Consider the following 18,076-nt stretch of genomic DNA (forward strand, 5'->3'; position numbering starts at 1 on the left):
GGGCTGGGTGAGCTCAGCATTAACTTGTGTGCAGGGACACTCAGGTGAGAGATGCAGCAGTGGGAGTGGGTGAGATAGCAGAGCATTGGGAAAAGCATGCTCAAAGCTGGATGAGTTCAGCCCTGAATCCTACTCTAGAGATGGATGGGTGCAGGAAATGGGAGAAGAGGCGTTGGGTGAGGTCACCGTTGACCTTTGCTGAGGGACAGGGGGGTCAAGACAGTGAGACCCTAACAGGAGTGAGATCTGGATTGTCCTGTACTGGCTTCAGACTGGCCCTGGAAGCTCAAAATGTTTGAAAGGGACAATGCCAGAGATGAAAAAGGTTGTGAAAGCAAAGATGTCCTTTCACTCATCCAGGTTGGGGTTATCCTTGTTAGAGGGATTGGTTGTGGAGTCAGGCATGGTGCTGGGAGGGTTTGGAGCCTCCCCACCCCGCACTTTTCATTCTGGAAAATTTACAGATCCAAGCTGGAGAGGCAAAGGAGGGGGTGGTCACCTGCCAGGCTGAGTGTGGGTGGCATGGCTCCAGGAGGAGCTGTGATGGGAAGCATCTCGCATGGATGTAGCAGCTTACAGGGAGGGGGCAGTAACAGCGGGAACACGGCTCACTGGAGACAAATTGTAACAGGCAGCTTAAGAACGAGGTGGGTTTCGACTGAACCACCCCCAGGACATTTCTGTTAATTCTATTTGTAGTTAACTTTAACTTTTTGCCACCATTTTTAGTGTTACTGGTTTGTTTGTTAGTATTGAAGAGTATAACTACTATTTATCTAAAGCAAAATTTTACTAGAAAGAAACAAAGAAGCAACCCCACCCCAAAAGGATACTAGAGTTACCCTAGCTTAGCATGGTCTGCTTCTGCAACTGAGAGAGTTGGATCCTAGTTTTCGTCCTTTTCTTCCTTCCCTGATAGGTGTAACGGAAAGCTCCTACTTCTTTGGAAGCTCTGCAAGGAGCTACAGACCTCTTTGGCATATGCAGGGGTAACTGTGTATCAACTGAAGGCAAAATTGCATAGCCCCATTGTCTAAGGCTTGAGATTTGCAGCAGTCAAGAAATACAGATATGAAAGAAAAAAGGGGGGGGGTGTACTTTAGGATTTTTTCATGAAATTGTTCTGTAAATATACTCTTGCTCACTCAACTATGCATTTACAATCTGCGAGTTTTACTCAGCACAGATGCTTGCGCACTTTGTTGTGTGAGGACCCATATATTTAAAGAAAGTAAGATAACTTGTCATCTTAGTGTGTATTGATCAGAACTTCATCCGTGAACTCAATGGCTTTTATTGTTTTTAGTATTGCAGATCCACACCAATGTAATAGAAATGCAATATAATGAATAAAATCAAGGACAATTTAGAAACAGAGGGTCCGGTTGTGCCAGGATAGCTTACAAGAATGCATGTTAGTCGTGCAGTAGATCCCGCTGTAGTCAACACAATTAATATAAATACCATGCTATCAGAATAAAACTACTCTGCACATACAAACTGTCACTGATGTGAAATGAGGGAATAGAAATACCAGGACAAGAAACATGCTGCAGGGTCTCAATTAATAAAATCACCAAGCGTATGCTTGACATCCGGGTTTTCTGAGCTCTCATAAGGTATACATGAATGTGAATTCTTATGTCTCATGTGGTAGAGGGTAAGGAAAACATACACATATCAGTATTAAAAATCTCTTTGGGGTGGTTTCTGGGCAGGTACTTCAGGAGGAAGGAACTGAGTGAAGCCTTAGACATCAAGAAAGACGCAGAAGAACTAGATGCCCAAGATGAGGAAGAGGACTTTTCTGGTAGCCTCTGTCCCAGTGTCAGACAGAAACTTTGGGAAGTTTTGGAAAAGCCTGGCTCCTCTGCAGCAGCCAGAACTTTCGGCACTCTGTCCATGGCTTTTGTTGTTGTGTCCATTGCCAACATGGCTTTGATTTCGGTAGAGCTGAGCTGGCTAGCACCACCGCTACTGGATGCCCTAGAGTACCTGTGCATTGCGTGGTTCACTGTGGAGTTTGTTCTGAGGTTCCTGTGTGCACGGGATCGGTGTCGCTTCCTAAGGAGTGTAGCAAACATCATAGACCTCCTTGCTATTTTGCCTTTCTACATCACCCTGCTGGTGGAGAGCCTGTGTGGTGGGGAGAGCTCCCAAGAACTGGAGAACGTGGGGCGCATTGTCCAAGTGCTGAGACTGCTCAGAGCCCTGCGGATGCTGAAGCTGGGAAGACATTCAACAGGTACTTTCAGCCATGGCAGTTGTACTTCTCATTTTTGCTGCCTACAGTTATTCCTGGGCACAGTCCCCCATTTTGTGTGCATTTCTGTCTAACCTTTTTAGCCTATCTAATGTTAGCAGCAATGGCTTGTGAAAATCTTATTTCTGGACATTGATAATTGAGTGGCAGGGGCCTTCTCCAATAAATTTTAGTTCTTCATAAAGCCAGTGTATAGTGTTTGCACAGAATATTTATTAAACAGGCCCCAAAGTTGCATACTGTAAATCATCCACTAGTCATTCACAATGTCTTAAATTTATAAACGCATATTTGAGTTGATTTGGTTAGGGATGAAGCAAGAGAAGAAGCAGAGATCACTGAGCCACGCTTTTTATATTATCAAAAGCCCATTAATGACAGCTTATATTACCTGTCACAACTTGTTTTGTTAAGAACTATATGCAAAGAAATATATAGTGATTTTGTGTATATCACACATCCTGAAAACCACCAGGATAGAGGATGTTTCAAGAAAACTCTTAAAACTGCATCACACCGGGCAGTGGGTTGAGGGGCTCTCCAGCACTGTTGAGCACACTGACGTGTGATGTATTGTGCTATGTGGCATGAGGGGCACAGCTGGGGGTGCTCACTGAACAGACCGAGGTGCAGCTCGGAGCAGCAGTGTCAGGTTCATTCAGCATTCACCCATTGGTGTGGGGCCCTTGGTGTCCAAGCAGGTCAGCAGGCAAAAGGATGAACAGCAGGCAGGGGGTAGGATGGAAGGTGAAATCCATTTCTGAGAACATTTCTGTTCACTCTTTCTGAGTAGTGAAGGGAAAGCATAAAAGGTAATGTTTTCCAGTGGGAATTTATCAGAGGAAGTTGGAAATTATTGGAAGCTGTTGCATTTCCGCATGTGTTTGCCCCATTTTTCTTACTGCTTCATGGCATACGCATGCCTGGATATCTGAAAGAGTAAAAGCCATACTCCCACCACACCCTCTCCATGCCATGACGTTGACTAGCGCTTGCCATTTTCAAAGTGATTTCATTATGTTCCCACTTAAATCAGTGCTGAATATGGCACTGAATTTGACAGGAGAAATGTTCAGCCAATACTTGGAGTTTTGAAAACTTGGATCCTAATAGTAAATTATGGTCTCCATCCAGCAGTATTAGCCCGTTCTGAAGTTGGTGATGGTTGTTCTTACACAGCACTTAACACACCCTTCCAGGATTTCTTGCCATGGAGCAGGAATAAAAAAAAAGATGCTTCTCCTTTTTGTAGAGCCATCTCCACTGTCTCTGTGAACTGGCCCTACTCCAGCAGGCATTACAGTGTGCTCGCAGCAGCAGAATGTGTCTCTATTTTTGTTTCCACTGAAGGGTGGTGAACCTGCCTGCCACTGGCAGGGAGTAGCTTTAATGCTACTGAGCATAAATATAGCAGTTTGGGAAGTATCGTAATCTTACTCACCTATCCTAGATTATGCATATACAGGTGCATAACTGTCCCTAAGAAAGCAGTTGAAAGAAAGCTTATAATGATTCAGTCTGTCAATGAGTTTCTTTTGCTTCATTATGATTTTTGCAGGGTTTGGTGGGGTTTTTTTGCAAGAAAGGCTGCTACCCACTTTTGATGGTAGCTGTAATGTGAATCCGTTCCTCTCTAATAGTATTTTGAAAATAAGAAAAATATTTGAACTTATCAAGGCACTTTTGTGCTGAATATCAAAACAGTGATCCCAAAGTATGTTGATTCAAATTATAAAGTTTCCAGTTTATCACATTTTGCTGTTACAGAATGAATCCATGAAACTCAGTTCTAAGGCTCTTTCTATCAACTTGAAACCAGATGTTTCAGACGCTTATATAGTAACTGTTAACTTCAGGTATATTAGCTTTCAGGGATGGTCTAAAATTTTGTGTCTATTTATTCTTAAATTTATTAAAATATTACCACAGTTTATATCACAATCTTGAGTGCCATTAAGAGTTTAATAATTCCATGTTGGGTAGAACTGAATTAAATATATCAAAATCTAGTCTCTTGATCTGGAAGTGAGCTATCATCTTTCTATTAGAACCAAAGTACCAGTTTCAAAATATAAGAAGCAACAGCTTATCTACTTAAACCATCCAGAGCAGCAAGCTGTGCTTGCTTCTTTGGTAGTTCAGAGTTGCTGGCCACTTAGGCCCAGAACACTAAATCAGATCTGTATGATTTAAATGTAGGAAGTCACTGTTTCGATCTTCTGTCAGAGGAGATGCTGCTTCTAAGACAAAATATAGGCCTAATAAATCAAAATGGAAACATACACTCACAGATCTGAAGCCCTATTTCTGACCACTGGAGTTATGTACCAGAAGAGAGTTTTGTTAATGTGCTTCTAAATACATCCTTAACCACATATGCTAATATAAGATGAACCCCGTAAGTACCATACACAATGACCATCCTCCTCACACATACCTTGGCAGTCCTGAAAAATCTCGGTGTTTCGGGATCGTGCTCACAACAGTTCCGCGCTCTTGCCCTGGATCTGGCAGCTTAAAGCTACCTCCCAGTGAGGCTTCTCTCTGCCTCCTGCGGTCTCAGGCCAGACAAAGCTTCATGCACTCCTTACCTTCTTTGTGAGGCAAGAGGAGTGCAAGATCAGAAGAGATGAGAAAAGTCATGGCTGCAGGCAGCAACTCCTCTTTCACCAAGGAGGGGTGATCGCAGTCACAAGGAGAGCATCTCTGTAGAACTGTGCAAAGCCATAGCAAAGCTGTGATCCAAACAGCAGCCTGGCTCTGCTGTCAGGGGCAGAAATGAGTTAGGAAAAAACGCAACATCAACTCTTTTTTTCACTTTATTTTTAAAGAAATGACAGATTAAACCTTTTGTAGGGAAGGGACAGAAAAAGAAATGGAAGAATAATTTCTGCCACTTATTAGGGACAGAACCCAGCTAATAGGGATGTGATGCCTAGAAACGCTGGACCTGGACTGGAGTGAGCATATAATTACTTATGCAAAGTGCTGTACTTCATCAAGGAGCAACTGAGAAATCAGTACTACCTCTAGCCAGAAAACGTATGGATTTGAGTAGCTGCAAGAATAGGTGAGGACTGAACTCACATTCTCTGATGCTCCTCACCTGTTGGCTTCTTTCTGGGGCCACGTTTTGTGCGAAATGTTGCTGGTCCTCCTCTGGGAAGCACAGATTGACTCCTTGAGGAGAAGTAGGATGTGAGCATCTTACTTCTGATGGCAATAAGCATATGTTTGAGAGAAGGCTGTAGCGTATGTCAGGATGAGATGCCTCTGGCTACATGAAAAAACAAAACTTCAGCACTTTCAGTGCCAAAATTTAGGATAATTTAAACACTGTGTGTAAACTGAAGCTCCCGAACATAAGCTTGTATTGCCAAGTCCCTTTGGGCAATAGAGAGACGGAACTTCACCTGCATGGCAGAAACACCTCCCCTTCCTCCTGCTGGCCCCAGGGCTGGGGCTGCTCACCTGCCCTATGCCAGCTCTATTACAGCACCTTAGCACCTTCCAGCATGAGTAACCAAGCTGTTACAGTTCCTGGCAAGGAGTTCTCAGGGGAAGTCATAAGACTTGCTGAGGTGGCTGTGTGCTAGGGCTCAGAGACATTTTAAACAGTTACAATTTGATATAGCAGAACATATTATTCTTTCGAATACACCAACTGATTCTCATTTAGGAATGAACTGTGGAGTCCAGTAAGTTGTCTGATTCATAAATTCATCTAAAAATGTCTTCTGACTTCATTTGAAGACATGAAGAGATGGAGATCCAATGTTTCATTGATAATTCATTCTAGTGATTATGTACTCTCACCAAATTAATTTGAATTTTTTTTTTTTTTTTTCCCATTTCAAGGTCCAGGCACTGTTGTAGTTTCTAGTTTGGGGTTGGTTTTTTTTGCTTTGACTTTAACAAATTCAAGGGTTCTTTAGGTATTATTTTCCTTTATGATAACCAAGATAACTCTTCAATATCTTTTTTTCTTTTTGACAACTGAGACAGCTTGAGCTCTGTTTTTCCAGACCCTGAACAATTTCTATTACACTCTTCTACACCTTCTGCAGTTTTTCAGTACCTTTGTTTTAGATGAGGATAATAGAACTAAGAATACTGAAAAAAAAAAAAAAAAAAAAAAAATTTACTGAAGGTGTCATCAATGTGATACAAAGAGTTAGCAGCCACTGCCCTGTTCCTCTTTATTTTGAGCTGGATCATGCAAGAGTTGCTCCATTTTTTAGCTATAATATTCTCAGGACTTATCGTAAGGGGCAGACCCTGACTTTTACAGTACTCATTTATGCTTTGAAAAGAAGTGCTTCAGTGGTAATTTTAAATTGGATTACCTTCTTCCTAGGTCACCTGAAAGGACTTATTACTCTACCTTGTTCAGTAGGAAGTTTTACAGGGAAACTGGTGATAGTAACTTCCTCAGAAGATGAGGGTTTGATCTGGATCCTTGCAATTGTCTCACACAGCTTTTACACTGCTTATCTTAGTGCATTTTCAAAATGTGGAGGCAGTCATATTAACAGAGGAAAGATTATACGGATATATAGTATTCCCCTTGCATTGCAGAATTAAACTGTATCATTGTAATTAACATTTTAACCAACAGGTCATATTTATAGTAATATAAAACCTGGATATGGGCAAGTCCTTAACTGGTGTTTGTAGAAGAAAACATTGAAAAAGGAAACACTCCCTACAAACTCTAGTGTGTACTTCCACTGCTTGCTGTGCATAAACAAAAACTTCAGAACCCATTAGATCTAAAGGGGAAAAGAAAGAGCCAAAAGCAAGAAGAGATTTTACAATCTTGTAGTTTGAGTTTAAGGAAAGAAAAGCAAATCGAATTGCTTGTTACCCTAATGAGCATATGAAGTCTGCAAGCAGAGGCAGAGCTCCAATAAACTTTTTGCAAACACTGGTTTAGATACAAGTGTACCCCATGAAGGGTAATTCATAAGCATTGTGGTTTTCTCATTTGTTAAAGAAAACATAGTACATTTTTAAAGACAGTATTAAAAAACAGTCCAAAATCACTTGTGATTCAAAAGATAATTTCAGTCTCCCATGTGTCTCAACTGAGTTAGTACCCTGTTGTCTTCCTTCTTTGTTTATACATGCAACATTTATCCATTGCACTGTTATTGGATTTACTTTCCTGCTTGCTTTGTCAGGCAAGCCTAGCCTTGAGGCAGCAGCTCTGAAAGGAACGTGGGGTGTTAACGGAGAGCGGTCAGCTGCACACAAACTCCCTGTGCCACTCATGGGCAATAGGACTGATGCAGTACATTGATGAATTAACAGGACAATATCATGTTTGCATTGGGAGGCTTTGCTATCTCCAGTTTTGGCACAAATGCAGCTGCTGCTGGAATACTGTATTTGTTTTGATGTCTACAGATAAAGACATTGATAGGGTTTTTGGGGGGAAAGAGGGGTCAAAGAGAGGCTATGAGAATGATGAAAGGATTGAAAACAGTTCTTAGCAAAGAAAAAGTTACCAAGTGACTGATTTGGGCTCTAAGTACCCACCTGGAAACACAAATGTGGTAACTAAGGGTTGCTTGGTCCATGAGAAAAATGTGACAATTGCTGGAAAATAGGAGCTTGGCACATTCAGACTGAAATTAGGGAACAGGTGGTTTTAGTGTGTTTTATGATGATTATTTAGATAACTTATTAAAAATTGTGCTAGAACTTCTGTTATAGCCATTTACTAAATCAAGATTGATTAGTTTTTCTAAATCATATGCCTACGTAGTTCAAACTATAAGTAATGAGGAGAATTTCTATACTCTGTATTAAGGAAACAGAGATGATGTCAGTGGTTCAGTCTAACATTTTAATCTGTTTCTTTAAATCATACTTTGCGGTAGCATTGAGTAGCGTTGCCCTTTTTCTTAAGGCATGTTCACTAGCAGTCAAAGAAAAACATAAGGCAGTCAGCTTTCAAGTAAGAGATGTTTTGCAAAGTTATGACGGCAGCTACATGAATCAGCCTACTGACAGCATTTCTTGTCTTCCAGGCTTGCGGTCTCTTGGGATGACTATCGCACAGTGCTATGAGGAGGTTGGCCTTCTGCTGCTTTTCCTCTCTGTAGGAATCTCCATATTTTCCACTGTGGAGTACTTTGTTGAGCAAGGCATGCCAGGCACAACTTTCACAAGTGTACCTGGTGCTTGGTGGTGGGCAACAACTTCCATGACAACTGTTGGTTATGGTGACATTAGACCAGACACTACCATTGGTAAGGTAGTGGCCTTTATATGTATACTATCAGGAATACTGGTTTTGGCTTTGCCAATAGCTATAATAAATGACCGTTTTTCTGCCTGTTACTTTACACTGAAGATAAAAGAAGCTGCTCTTCGGCAGCGTGAAGCTTTAAAGAAACTCACGAAGAACTCATCCAGTGATTCTAATATCAATGTTAATTTGAGAGACATATATGCACGCAGTGTCATGGACATGTTACGGTTAAAAAGCAGAGAGAGAGCAAGTACAAGGAGCAGTGGAGCAGATGATTTTTGGTTTTGACTCTTAAGTTATTTAGCCTTGTACAGCAAATAGACTACTTCAGAAATGTAGTATTAAGCACCTCTTTTTTTATTATTTGCCACATAGCCTATTTGCTTTCCCAGATGGCATTTTACTTACTTGGATAGACTGAGCTAACCACTGTATACAAAAGGCAGAATTCAAAATATGGAGTCTATCAAGGGGCTTTGAAACCTGCTTCCAGAATTGGATCATGGCGGGTGAGATGGGAAATAATGGGTCCATCAAAGTAAAACAGTGATTCAAACACTTGTCTATGAATCTTACGTACTTGCTAATGTATCGTAATAAAATCTTAGCCAAAATTGCCATGGTGTTTTGAATTTTAAAGAACTGTAAGATTTGTATTTGCATTGGGAGAATAAAAGTTAAAGACATTAAGAAAATCTGAAAAGGGAAGTCTAAGGGAGTGAATTGTTGAATAAATTTATTATGACATTCCTTCAACTTGACCCCCTTTCTTATCCCCATCTTCTACTCCATTTGCATGAAAAGGAGGTTACTAGACCCTGGGAGAGGAGGGAGATTTTCCCCATCTGAAGAGAAGCAAAGAGCTACCAGATACACGGTGGGTATCAGGAGATAGTTGAAAGCATTAAGCAGATGCAAGATCTGCGGCAAAGTATAAAATAGTCATGAAATAGATGCCATAATGTAAAGCATCCTCTGCAGTTGCTCTAGAAGTTGCAGAAGCTAATACAGCCTTTACATTTACAGACTTAGTTTGAACTATGCCTTCTCTGTGTGTTTTGATTCCCATAACTTATTTGTGTAGCAGGTTTTTTGCTCAAGTAAAATCACCAGTGGATATCAGAAGAAACAGAAATGGTAAAAGATAACAGGCTACTCATTTATCTCCCATTAAAATCAGTAGGTATTCCAGGTGGGCCAGATTTTCAAAAAACCAATAATCTTCACTGACCCATTATTAGAAAAATCCTTCATCAAAATCTTTTGTTCCAAAGGAAAATTGAACTCTTGTTGGACTGAATGTTTAGTCTAATAGAGTAATCGAAGTACAAAATTAAAATAATCAAAGGCATTTTTAGTCAAGTTTCTTACCACTTATCTCTCCAGTGGTCCAATATCATTCTTAGCAAACAAAGCTTTTCTTTAATATAATTGTTCTAGACTATGACATTGCCACAGTATGCATATAACTCAACTAGTAGGTTAAATAAGAAAAAATCACAAACCCCTCTCATTTCAAATTTCTTTTGGGCAATATAAGCACAATCATCATTTACATTTGACATTAATTCAACATACTAAAAAGAAACATCTATTAACTGTGGATTATTTAATTTTATAAGGTATTATGTATATAGAAGGCTTAAACTGCCTTTGCAGATATATGAATGGGTGAAATAACCTGCTTTTAATAAACATTGAATAATACTTGTTTTGAAACAACAGTGTGTTTTCCTCCCGTTTCCTATAAATGGTAGCGTAAACATAATGCAGCAAGCAAAATTTTCAAAAGCTCTAACCTTGAGGTAAACTGAATAGCATTTCAGCATGAAACTTCTGATTTATCAGCTGGCATCAGTCAGCATTTGGGTTTGGGACCAATGCAGCACATGCAGGTGTCACCAGGGTCAGAAGGAAGCCAAGGGAAAACGCTGGAGACCAAAAGAATGTGTCTTGCTCTACCAGAAATTGTCTAGATGTGAAAATTCATAGGTCAGCCTTGTGGTCTCTGTTACACAGAGAGCAAAGTGTGTCATCACAGTGTTCCCCTCTGCCCAAATACTCGACGAATCCATCACAAAACTCCCATTGATGTCCAGGAGACAAAATTAATTCTGCAGGGGAAGGTTTGATGCAGCCCACTCTAGGTTATTATTTCATAGCTCCTCGGAGCAGGAAGTCTCTCAGGCTGCACAAATTGTACAGGCTGTTTCTCATTCAAAAGTCATTCTAATTATAGAGAATTAGGAAGAAGCTTTCATTGTGGGAAGTCTGTTTTGTAATGTCTTTTGTGCTTTCTTGTACAGCATCTGATCTCTGTTTGAGAAGGGAAATGCAGTTAGATAGCTGATTGATTCTCTTCAGGGAAAGGCTGGTTTTATTGCATCCCGTGCTTTTTATGAAGGACTCAAAAGAACCAGAGAAATGTTCTGGGATGTGTCAGTTGATTCACTCCTTTCACCAGCTCTGGAGATAAAGTTTCCTAGAAATGCCCATGGGGTAATGTGCCTGAGACTTTATCCAGTAGCTGCTTTGGCTTCTATTTTCAGACCTCTTGATTTTAAATTCGATGTTTCCCAAGAAGTGTTTGTCGATCATGTTGTTTATGCAGCAAGGTGATCTGTCACATTATGCGCTCAGACTAGCAAATCACTTTGCAGATGAAGGCCTGTTCTGCTTGCAGCTCTTACAGACGGAAGGACCAGAGCATTTTGTCCTGAGCAACAAACAGTACAGGACATCACAACTAAAACATGAAGCTATGCCATGTACTTACTACCACAGAAAACAGTTCAGTCACCACTAAAGCACCAAATTAAGGATGCTACTATGCTATCTTTAGAATGTCGTACTAGAAGATAAGAAACTACCTCTAGTCCTCACATCTGTTCTGCCATTTCCATCCCACAGCAGACTTGGCAGAAAGGATCATGTGTTGGAACATCAGTAACATTAGCTGAAAAATCAGCATTTTATCTTAGAACACCAAGTATTTTCAAAAACTGGTATCAAAGGGTGTAGCTGCAGCACTTGCAGAAAGCCTGCATTAACCTTGGTTCCCTAGTACAAGAAACAGTAATAGTGAAAATGCAGTGGCATAGACTACAGTGCAGACTAACAATCTGAAAAACATTGTATATTTGTTTGTAGATGCTTAGGGGCAGCTTTTAGCTGGGGACAGTGTAGCCCAACCCCGCCAGAATTTTTTAAACATCACTAAAATTGTTGTCATTCTCACTTTGAAGAAAGCCAACAGCCTCCTGAGGTGCATCAGGCAGAGCATTGCCAGCAGGTCAAGAGAGGTGGTCCTGCTCCTCTGCTTACCCCTGGTGCTGCATCCAACACTAGGGTCCCCAATACAAGAAAGACAGGGATATACTGGAGATAGTGCATCTAAATATTGGAATGCCAGGTTGCAGAGACCAGCATGTGTCTAAGACCGACCAGTTAGATATTTCCTTGTCTCAAACAACTTGCGACGGGTTGCGATGAAAATAGTTCCTTTGCCAAATTGCCTTTGTTCGTTTGTTAAGTTTGCCAGTTTGTTCAGTTTGCCAGTTAATAAAGTTACCAATTAGATTGTTCCTCTGAGCCATTGTCATGACTTTACCAGCCACATGGCTCTGCCAAGCAGACGTTGGCTTTCTGTCAGTACACAAACCCTTGGGAGATCAAAAAGGTTCACCCATCTCACAACCCGGCTCATGGGATGGGACAGCATGTCAGGGAACTCCTGTGTCCAGGATAGGTGAGTGTGCTGGGAGCTGTGGGGGAAATTATCACTTCTGGGGGTAAATTTTAGAAAAGTATTTAGAAATTAGTGTTTGCTAATATTTTACAAGTGTCTAATATTGTGATTTACCTATTGTATTGTACTGATACTGATCCTGAATGAATAGTTCACTGATCGCTTTATTTATGTAGTGTTAGTAAGTCAATAAACCACTTCAATCTTGATTTGCTGTAGGTTGAGCAATTTTTCCCTAGGACAGGAGTTTTGCTGGCCAACTCCAAGCTTGTGGGATTGCCACGTGGCAAATGTGGTTGAGGGCAAAAAGGAAAGTTATGGGGTCTTTTACAAGGTAATGCCCATTTATTTTTGGTTTCTGACATAACAAAGTATTCTCACCTTGTTATATTTATTTTGATAATGAGTGACATTTTCTACAGTATTGTCCTCTCAAAACTCCATTGAGATATCCCTGCATACACACAGCTCTACCAGAAAATATTCTGTTGAGATGCCCACCATCTAAACTGCCCTAAAGCGGCTGTTGCTGGTGCCTCCAGTAGGTAGTTTGTCTGTGCTCTTATCACATAGTCTCACTGCAGAAAGGGTAGGGCAGTGCAGGCTGTAGTCACACCTCTGATTGCAGACAAGGGCTTTCCAGGTCTCGGGCTCTTGAAAATATCATTCAACAAAGAGGAGGTTTGGAGTTTATAATAATGTCTCTAGGACTAAGATGCATTTTTCAGTTATAGTCTTTTGCCAGTTAGGTGTTCTGAGAGTTTTAATGAGTCCTGTAATTATTACAACTTTGCCTTTTAAACACAAATACTAGAAAACACATACATCTTCAGACAAACGCAGAGCTGCCACGCACTCACGGTTCCTAAGAGTTTGATGAGGCATTTAAGTTTGGTGTCAGGAGTGAGCTTGACCTGATGAGCAGTCAGTAACTAAAGCCATTCCTTAAAAAAAATGGATTTTAATGAAAGACTAAGCTGAAGAATCCAGTTACAATTAACTTTATTGTTGTTTTTAATATATTAAGTAGACATATTTTATTTTCTGACAAAACCTTGCCCCCTGTGTGTAGGACTGGTGCTTCTGCTAGAGGATGGCACTGTCAGCAGGAGGGAGAGCAGACCCCATTTTATGTCTGCCTCTCACAGGAGTGCTTGAAATGCACGAGTATACACACCCCTTCTCACAGAAAAACAGGAGGGAAATTTGGTGCAGGTGGATCTTGCAGACTGCCCTATTACAGGATTTCTATGTGAGACAAAAAAATTCTAGACTAACAACACAGCCTATTTAAAGGCATTTGGGACACTATTATCTATTTTACTTACGCTTAGTTTCTGCTCTGCAGATATCAGAAACCTCTTTAGCTGGGGTGGGGATGAGGAAGGGATACCACCTAATGTCACAAAAGCAGGTCCAACACCAGCCAATGTAAATATCAGTTGTTCCCTGTCTTTCTCAGACTCCCAAAAAGTTGCCTGTGCAATGGACTTACAACGTATTAAAGACTGAGGAACCCAGAACAGCCTGAAGTTAGGTTGGGTCTTTTAAAAAGCCTACAGTTGTGTTCACCTAATTAAAATTATGTAAAATGCCTATTATGATGTGAAAAACCCCCATGCTTTTGTAAGAGCTTCTCAAAATGAAATAATCTTTATCAAGCAAACCAAGACTCCTGCAGATGTAAGATTTTCTGTAATTATACCTGATTTTTTACAGCTTTTAATGAAACTAAAACTGCTTGTAAGTCATGTAGTATTACTGTGTAGTCCTGTAAGCTGATACAAGTTTCATTTCCAACAGCTTGATTCGGAAAGGCAGTTCTATTTCCAGCTCTGTGCAGCAGAGAGAGATCCTGGGAAATGGCTGAAGTGCATGACTCTTCACTACCTAATGCATGAGCCAGTTTCTCAGGAGAACTTGGAAGAGAATTCATAACGGCATCTCCCAATTGCCATAAAACACAAGCACAGTGAATTGACTTGTCCTAAACACATTTTTTCAACACAACTGAAAAAGGCAATTTGCTTGAAAATACTTAAAAGACAACTAATGATGTCACTCTTTACAGCTGGCCCTGTGTTACAGATTTCTGAATTGTAACTCAGCCTGAGGTATGAAATATATTATGCAATCCAACCATGTTGAATTATGCAAAAATATTCCAAGAGGAACATGTCTCTGATTAAGAACTGCTGTCCAGTGAAGCATCATTCATAAACTCATAGCTCTTTTATCCTAAACTAACAATTTCATTGCAGCCTTTAGAACATGATGTCAGAAACTGCCATTTTTTTTGCCAATGTCAGAAACATGCTTTGTGGGATCCCCCCATAGCTTTTGCAATGTGTATTAGATGCTGCAGTGATAAAAGTTATTACTACTGAAGCCCTAAACAACAGACAGATTAATCCATTATTAATGCTGAGTATATGATAAGAAAAACAATGAAGGTAGAACCTGAAAGAGAAAATTAATTTAAATTTAAATTAATTTTAATTTAAAATAAGAAGTTGACATTCTTCAGCTGAGATTTACCACTGATTTTTTGCGACCAACCGTGTGTGTTTTACTCCACATATCTTCTCATAAGAAATGAAGAACACATAGTTCACTGCACAGGAAGAAATTATTTTCAGCTCATTAACTGACATGCATCATATGTCCATACCACAAATTAGATCACATACTAATAATTCATACCTCATCCTAGCCATTCAGCCCTGTATATCATACACATACCTTTGCCCTGAACCATGCATAAACATGTGGCTTCATATTTAGAATCATAGACTCATAGAATTATAGAATTGTTTAGGTTGGAAAAGACCTTTAAGATCATCGAGTGCAACTAACCCTGCCATCCCACCACTAAACCGTGTCCCTAAGCACCACATCTACATGTGTTTTAAATACCTCTTATGATGGAGACTCCACCACTTCCCTGGGCAGCCCATTCCAATGCTTGACAACCCTTTCAATGAAAAGAGTTTTCCTAATGTTCAAACTAAACCTGCCCTGGTGCAACTTCAGAACATTTCCTCTTACTCTATTGCCTGTTATCTGGCAGAAGAGACCAACACCCACCTCACTACACTCTCCTTTCAGGCAGTTGTAGAGAGCAATAAGGGCTCCCCTCAGCCTCCTTTTCTCCAGGCTAAAAAAAACCAGTTCCCTCAGCTGCTCCTCATAAGACTTGTGCTCCAGAGCCCTCACCACCTTTGTTGCTCTCCTCTGGACATGTTCCAGAAACTCAACATCTTTCTTGTAGTGAGGGGCCCAAAACTGAACACAGGATTCAAGGTGTGGCCTCACCAGTGCCGAGTACAGCAGCACGATCACTTCCTTACTCCTGCTGGCCACACTATTCCATTTGAATTTTTCTTCTGTAGATCAACACCAAAAAAATCTTTTTCTAAGAAGTAAACTTCAAGTTAATGGAATAAGATCAGTCTTAATCTATTTCCAGTTCCTGCTATTTGTTATTTCTGCTGTCATTCCTCATTTAACCCGCCCATCTTCTCCTCCTGGCAGGAATTCCTGAATAACAGATGGAAGAATTGCCAATCACAGCCTTTCAGTGTCAAAATGTAGACAAACCTACTGCACAAACCTGTCTTCTGTTTTCCTATATTAGAAACAAAATCCAAGTCAAAAGAAACAAATGTGTTTTTTCTCCAACAGCTACAAGGACAGCATTGATTAGGAACCAACGGAACCCCAGTATTCCAAATTACTGGAAGCTCTATGCTTACAGTTGGTTAAAACTGACCGGTCATATAACACATCTATTTATATCACTAGAAAAGCAGACTTCAGTAATGAACAGAGAAGGAATACTTTCTGAGAAAATATCTGTTTTCTGATTTTAGAGTTAATATACTTGGTACTGCAAACACGCCCAACAGGCAAGATCCCAATGTGCAAGTGTTGCACTAAATCAAAACACAGCCATTTCCTAAAGACCTTGCCATCCAAATGTGTAGGACAAACCAAACCCTATGTTCAATTTGACAGTTTAGAGGAGCAAAGCTTGTTCAAAGAGCCTTCATATGGGTTTGTTGTAGAAATAATGTGACATGTTTCCAATGGCAAACCTACTGATGTAATGGAATTACACCAGGATGAATTTGGCCCATTTTCCAGCCAACGCTCTTTGTTGTGTGAAAGCTGGATATGTGGTTGGGCCACAAAAGGGACTAAAACCAGCATCCAAATTATGGCCTCTGTTAGGCAGACTGCCTCCTCGTTCCATATGGAGATGAATCCAGTTTGCTTGTGCCAAGCATCACAATGGAAATACTGGCAGACTGAGCTAACAAAATGCCACTGGCCATCATTATAATACAGAGGCTGCATTATGCTGCAGATGCTCCCATCAGCTGTCCAGCAGGAGACTTCATTAGAACAGATGTGAAAAAACACAAGCCAAAAAAAAAAAGGTAAAAAGGAAAGCTCTTGTCCTCACCTATCACCAGAGCTCATGCACTTCACTGTCAATTACTTAATGTTCCTAGAGTTCAACTCTAGAGTAAGCAAAATATTCAGTGCAAAAAGGATGGATGTTACTTATGCAGTATCTTTCTGTATCAAGAATGTCACTTTCTGATGACAATTCAGTACTTCAGTAGTCATTGCTTACATTCCCTATCACATACATTATCACAAACTGCAGACCTATCTCCAGCTGTTGGACCAAGAGTTTCATTTATTCATTGTATGCTTCTGTTCACATTATCTTTTCAATTTCTTCAGAGCAGAGCTGCATTTGCCAGAGAGAAATGGTCCTTTAGATGATTCATGCTAGAATGATGTGATCTGTGGTGCAGGCACTAGTAATGGTAGTAATAGACAGGAGAACACACTACAAGTGCAATAACAGGACAGAAAGTCACACAAATGCCTGCTTTAGGAGCAGAAAGTGCTATATGGGATGCAGTAAACCAGTTTTTCACATGGCACCCTGCAACCCAAGTGAGGCAAAACCAAGTGGTCATTAAATGAGCCCAGTGAAATGCAGACCCACAAGGCGCACAGGCAGAAGGAGCTGCTCTGCACATCCTCAGCTCCCTCTCCAGCTTGCCTATTCCTGATATTTTTCCCAGCCAGCCTCCAAAAACTGTGGCCTATTGCACCTGGGAGGATGTGTTCAATTCCACTTAACTCACCAGGGAACAAATATTCTAGAATTTGAATGTGTTGAATGATAAAAGCATTATTTGCACATTTGATTCTAGCCAGCACAATATGTTTTTTTTCCAGACAGTTTCATTTCCCCACCTAACCTTCCTGCGTAGAGCTGTTCAATTAGCAAGGTAAAATATAATCTGCTAATTAAAGGGCAGATTTTAGCAAAGACAATTAGGAATTTAAGTAGGGCAGGCAAGCTGAAAATACATGACAGTTTGCTAATTGATAAAAATAATTAAAAAAAAAGAAAATCTGAAAAGACCAATTTACAGTTTAAACCTGGGCAAAGAAAAGCAGAAAAGTCAGAAATCTGTAGAAGAGATAAGACAAGTCCAGAATATGACATCCAGTTTCAGATACCAAATATTTCCAACCACCTAGCGCATGCCAACTCCCATGCAGGCCATTGACTGTTTGAAATGAACCTCATCCTGTACTCTGGGCAAGGATTAGAAATTTCTCATGCAGGATTCTGGCTTACCAGGTTAGGTTTGTAAACTCAAACACTTACAATTTTTAATAGATCTGGACAAGATCGGTCCCTGAGTGAGAGAAAAAGCACCGTAGCTGGATGTATATGTTCCTTTTGGAAACCAAATGGTTACTAATCCTTCAC

The 18,076-nt window shown here is 40.4% G+C and overlaps 1 protein-coding gene across 1 annotated transcript in view; it reads left to right on the plus strand.

Annotated features, from left to right (window-relative positions):
* KCNV1 (potassium voltage-gated channel modifier subfamily V member 1) overlaps positions 1 to 8,810 on the plus strand; it is a 9,336-nt gene extending 526 nt beyond the window's left edge. Inside the window, exons 2-3 of the mRNA XM_009638535.2 lie at positions 1,712 to 2,245; positions 8,299 to 8,810. Of these exons, the coding sequence (XP_009636830.1) occupies positions 1,712 to 2,245; positions 8,299 to 8,810 (1,046 nt within the window). The remainder of the gene's footprint in view (positions 1 to 1,711; positions 2,246 to 8,298) is intronic.
* The last annotated feature ends 9,266 nt before the right edge of the window (positions 8,811 to 18,076 follow it).

The sequence above is a fragment of the Egretta garzetta genome, unplaced genomic scaffold (genome assembly GCF_000687185.1).
Source record: "Egretta garzetta isolate BGI_Z169 unplaced genomic scaffold, ASM68718v1 scaffold500, whole genome shotgun sequence".
In the NCBI taxonomy this organism is placed as follows: domain Eukaryota; kingdom Metazoa; phylum Chordata; class Aves; order Pelecaniformes; family Ardeidae; genus Egretta; species Egretta garzetta.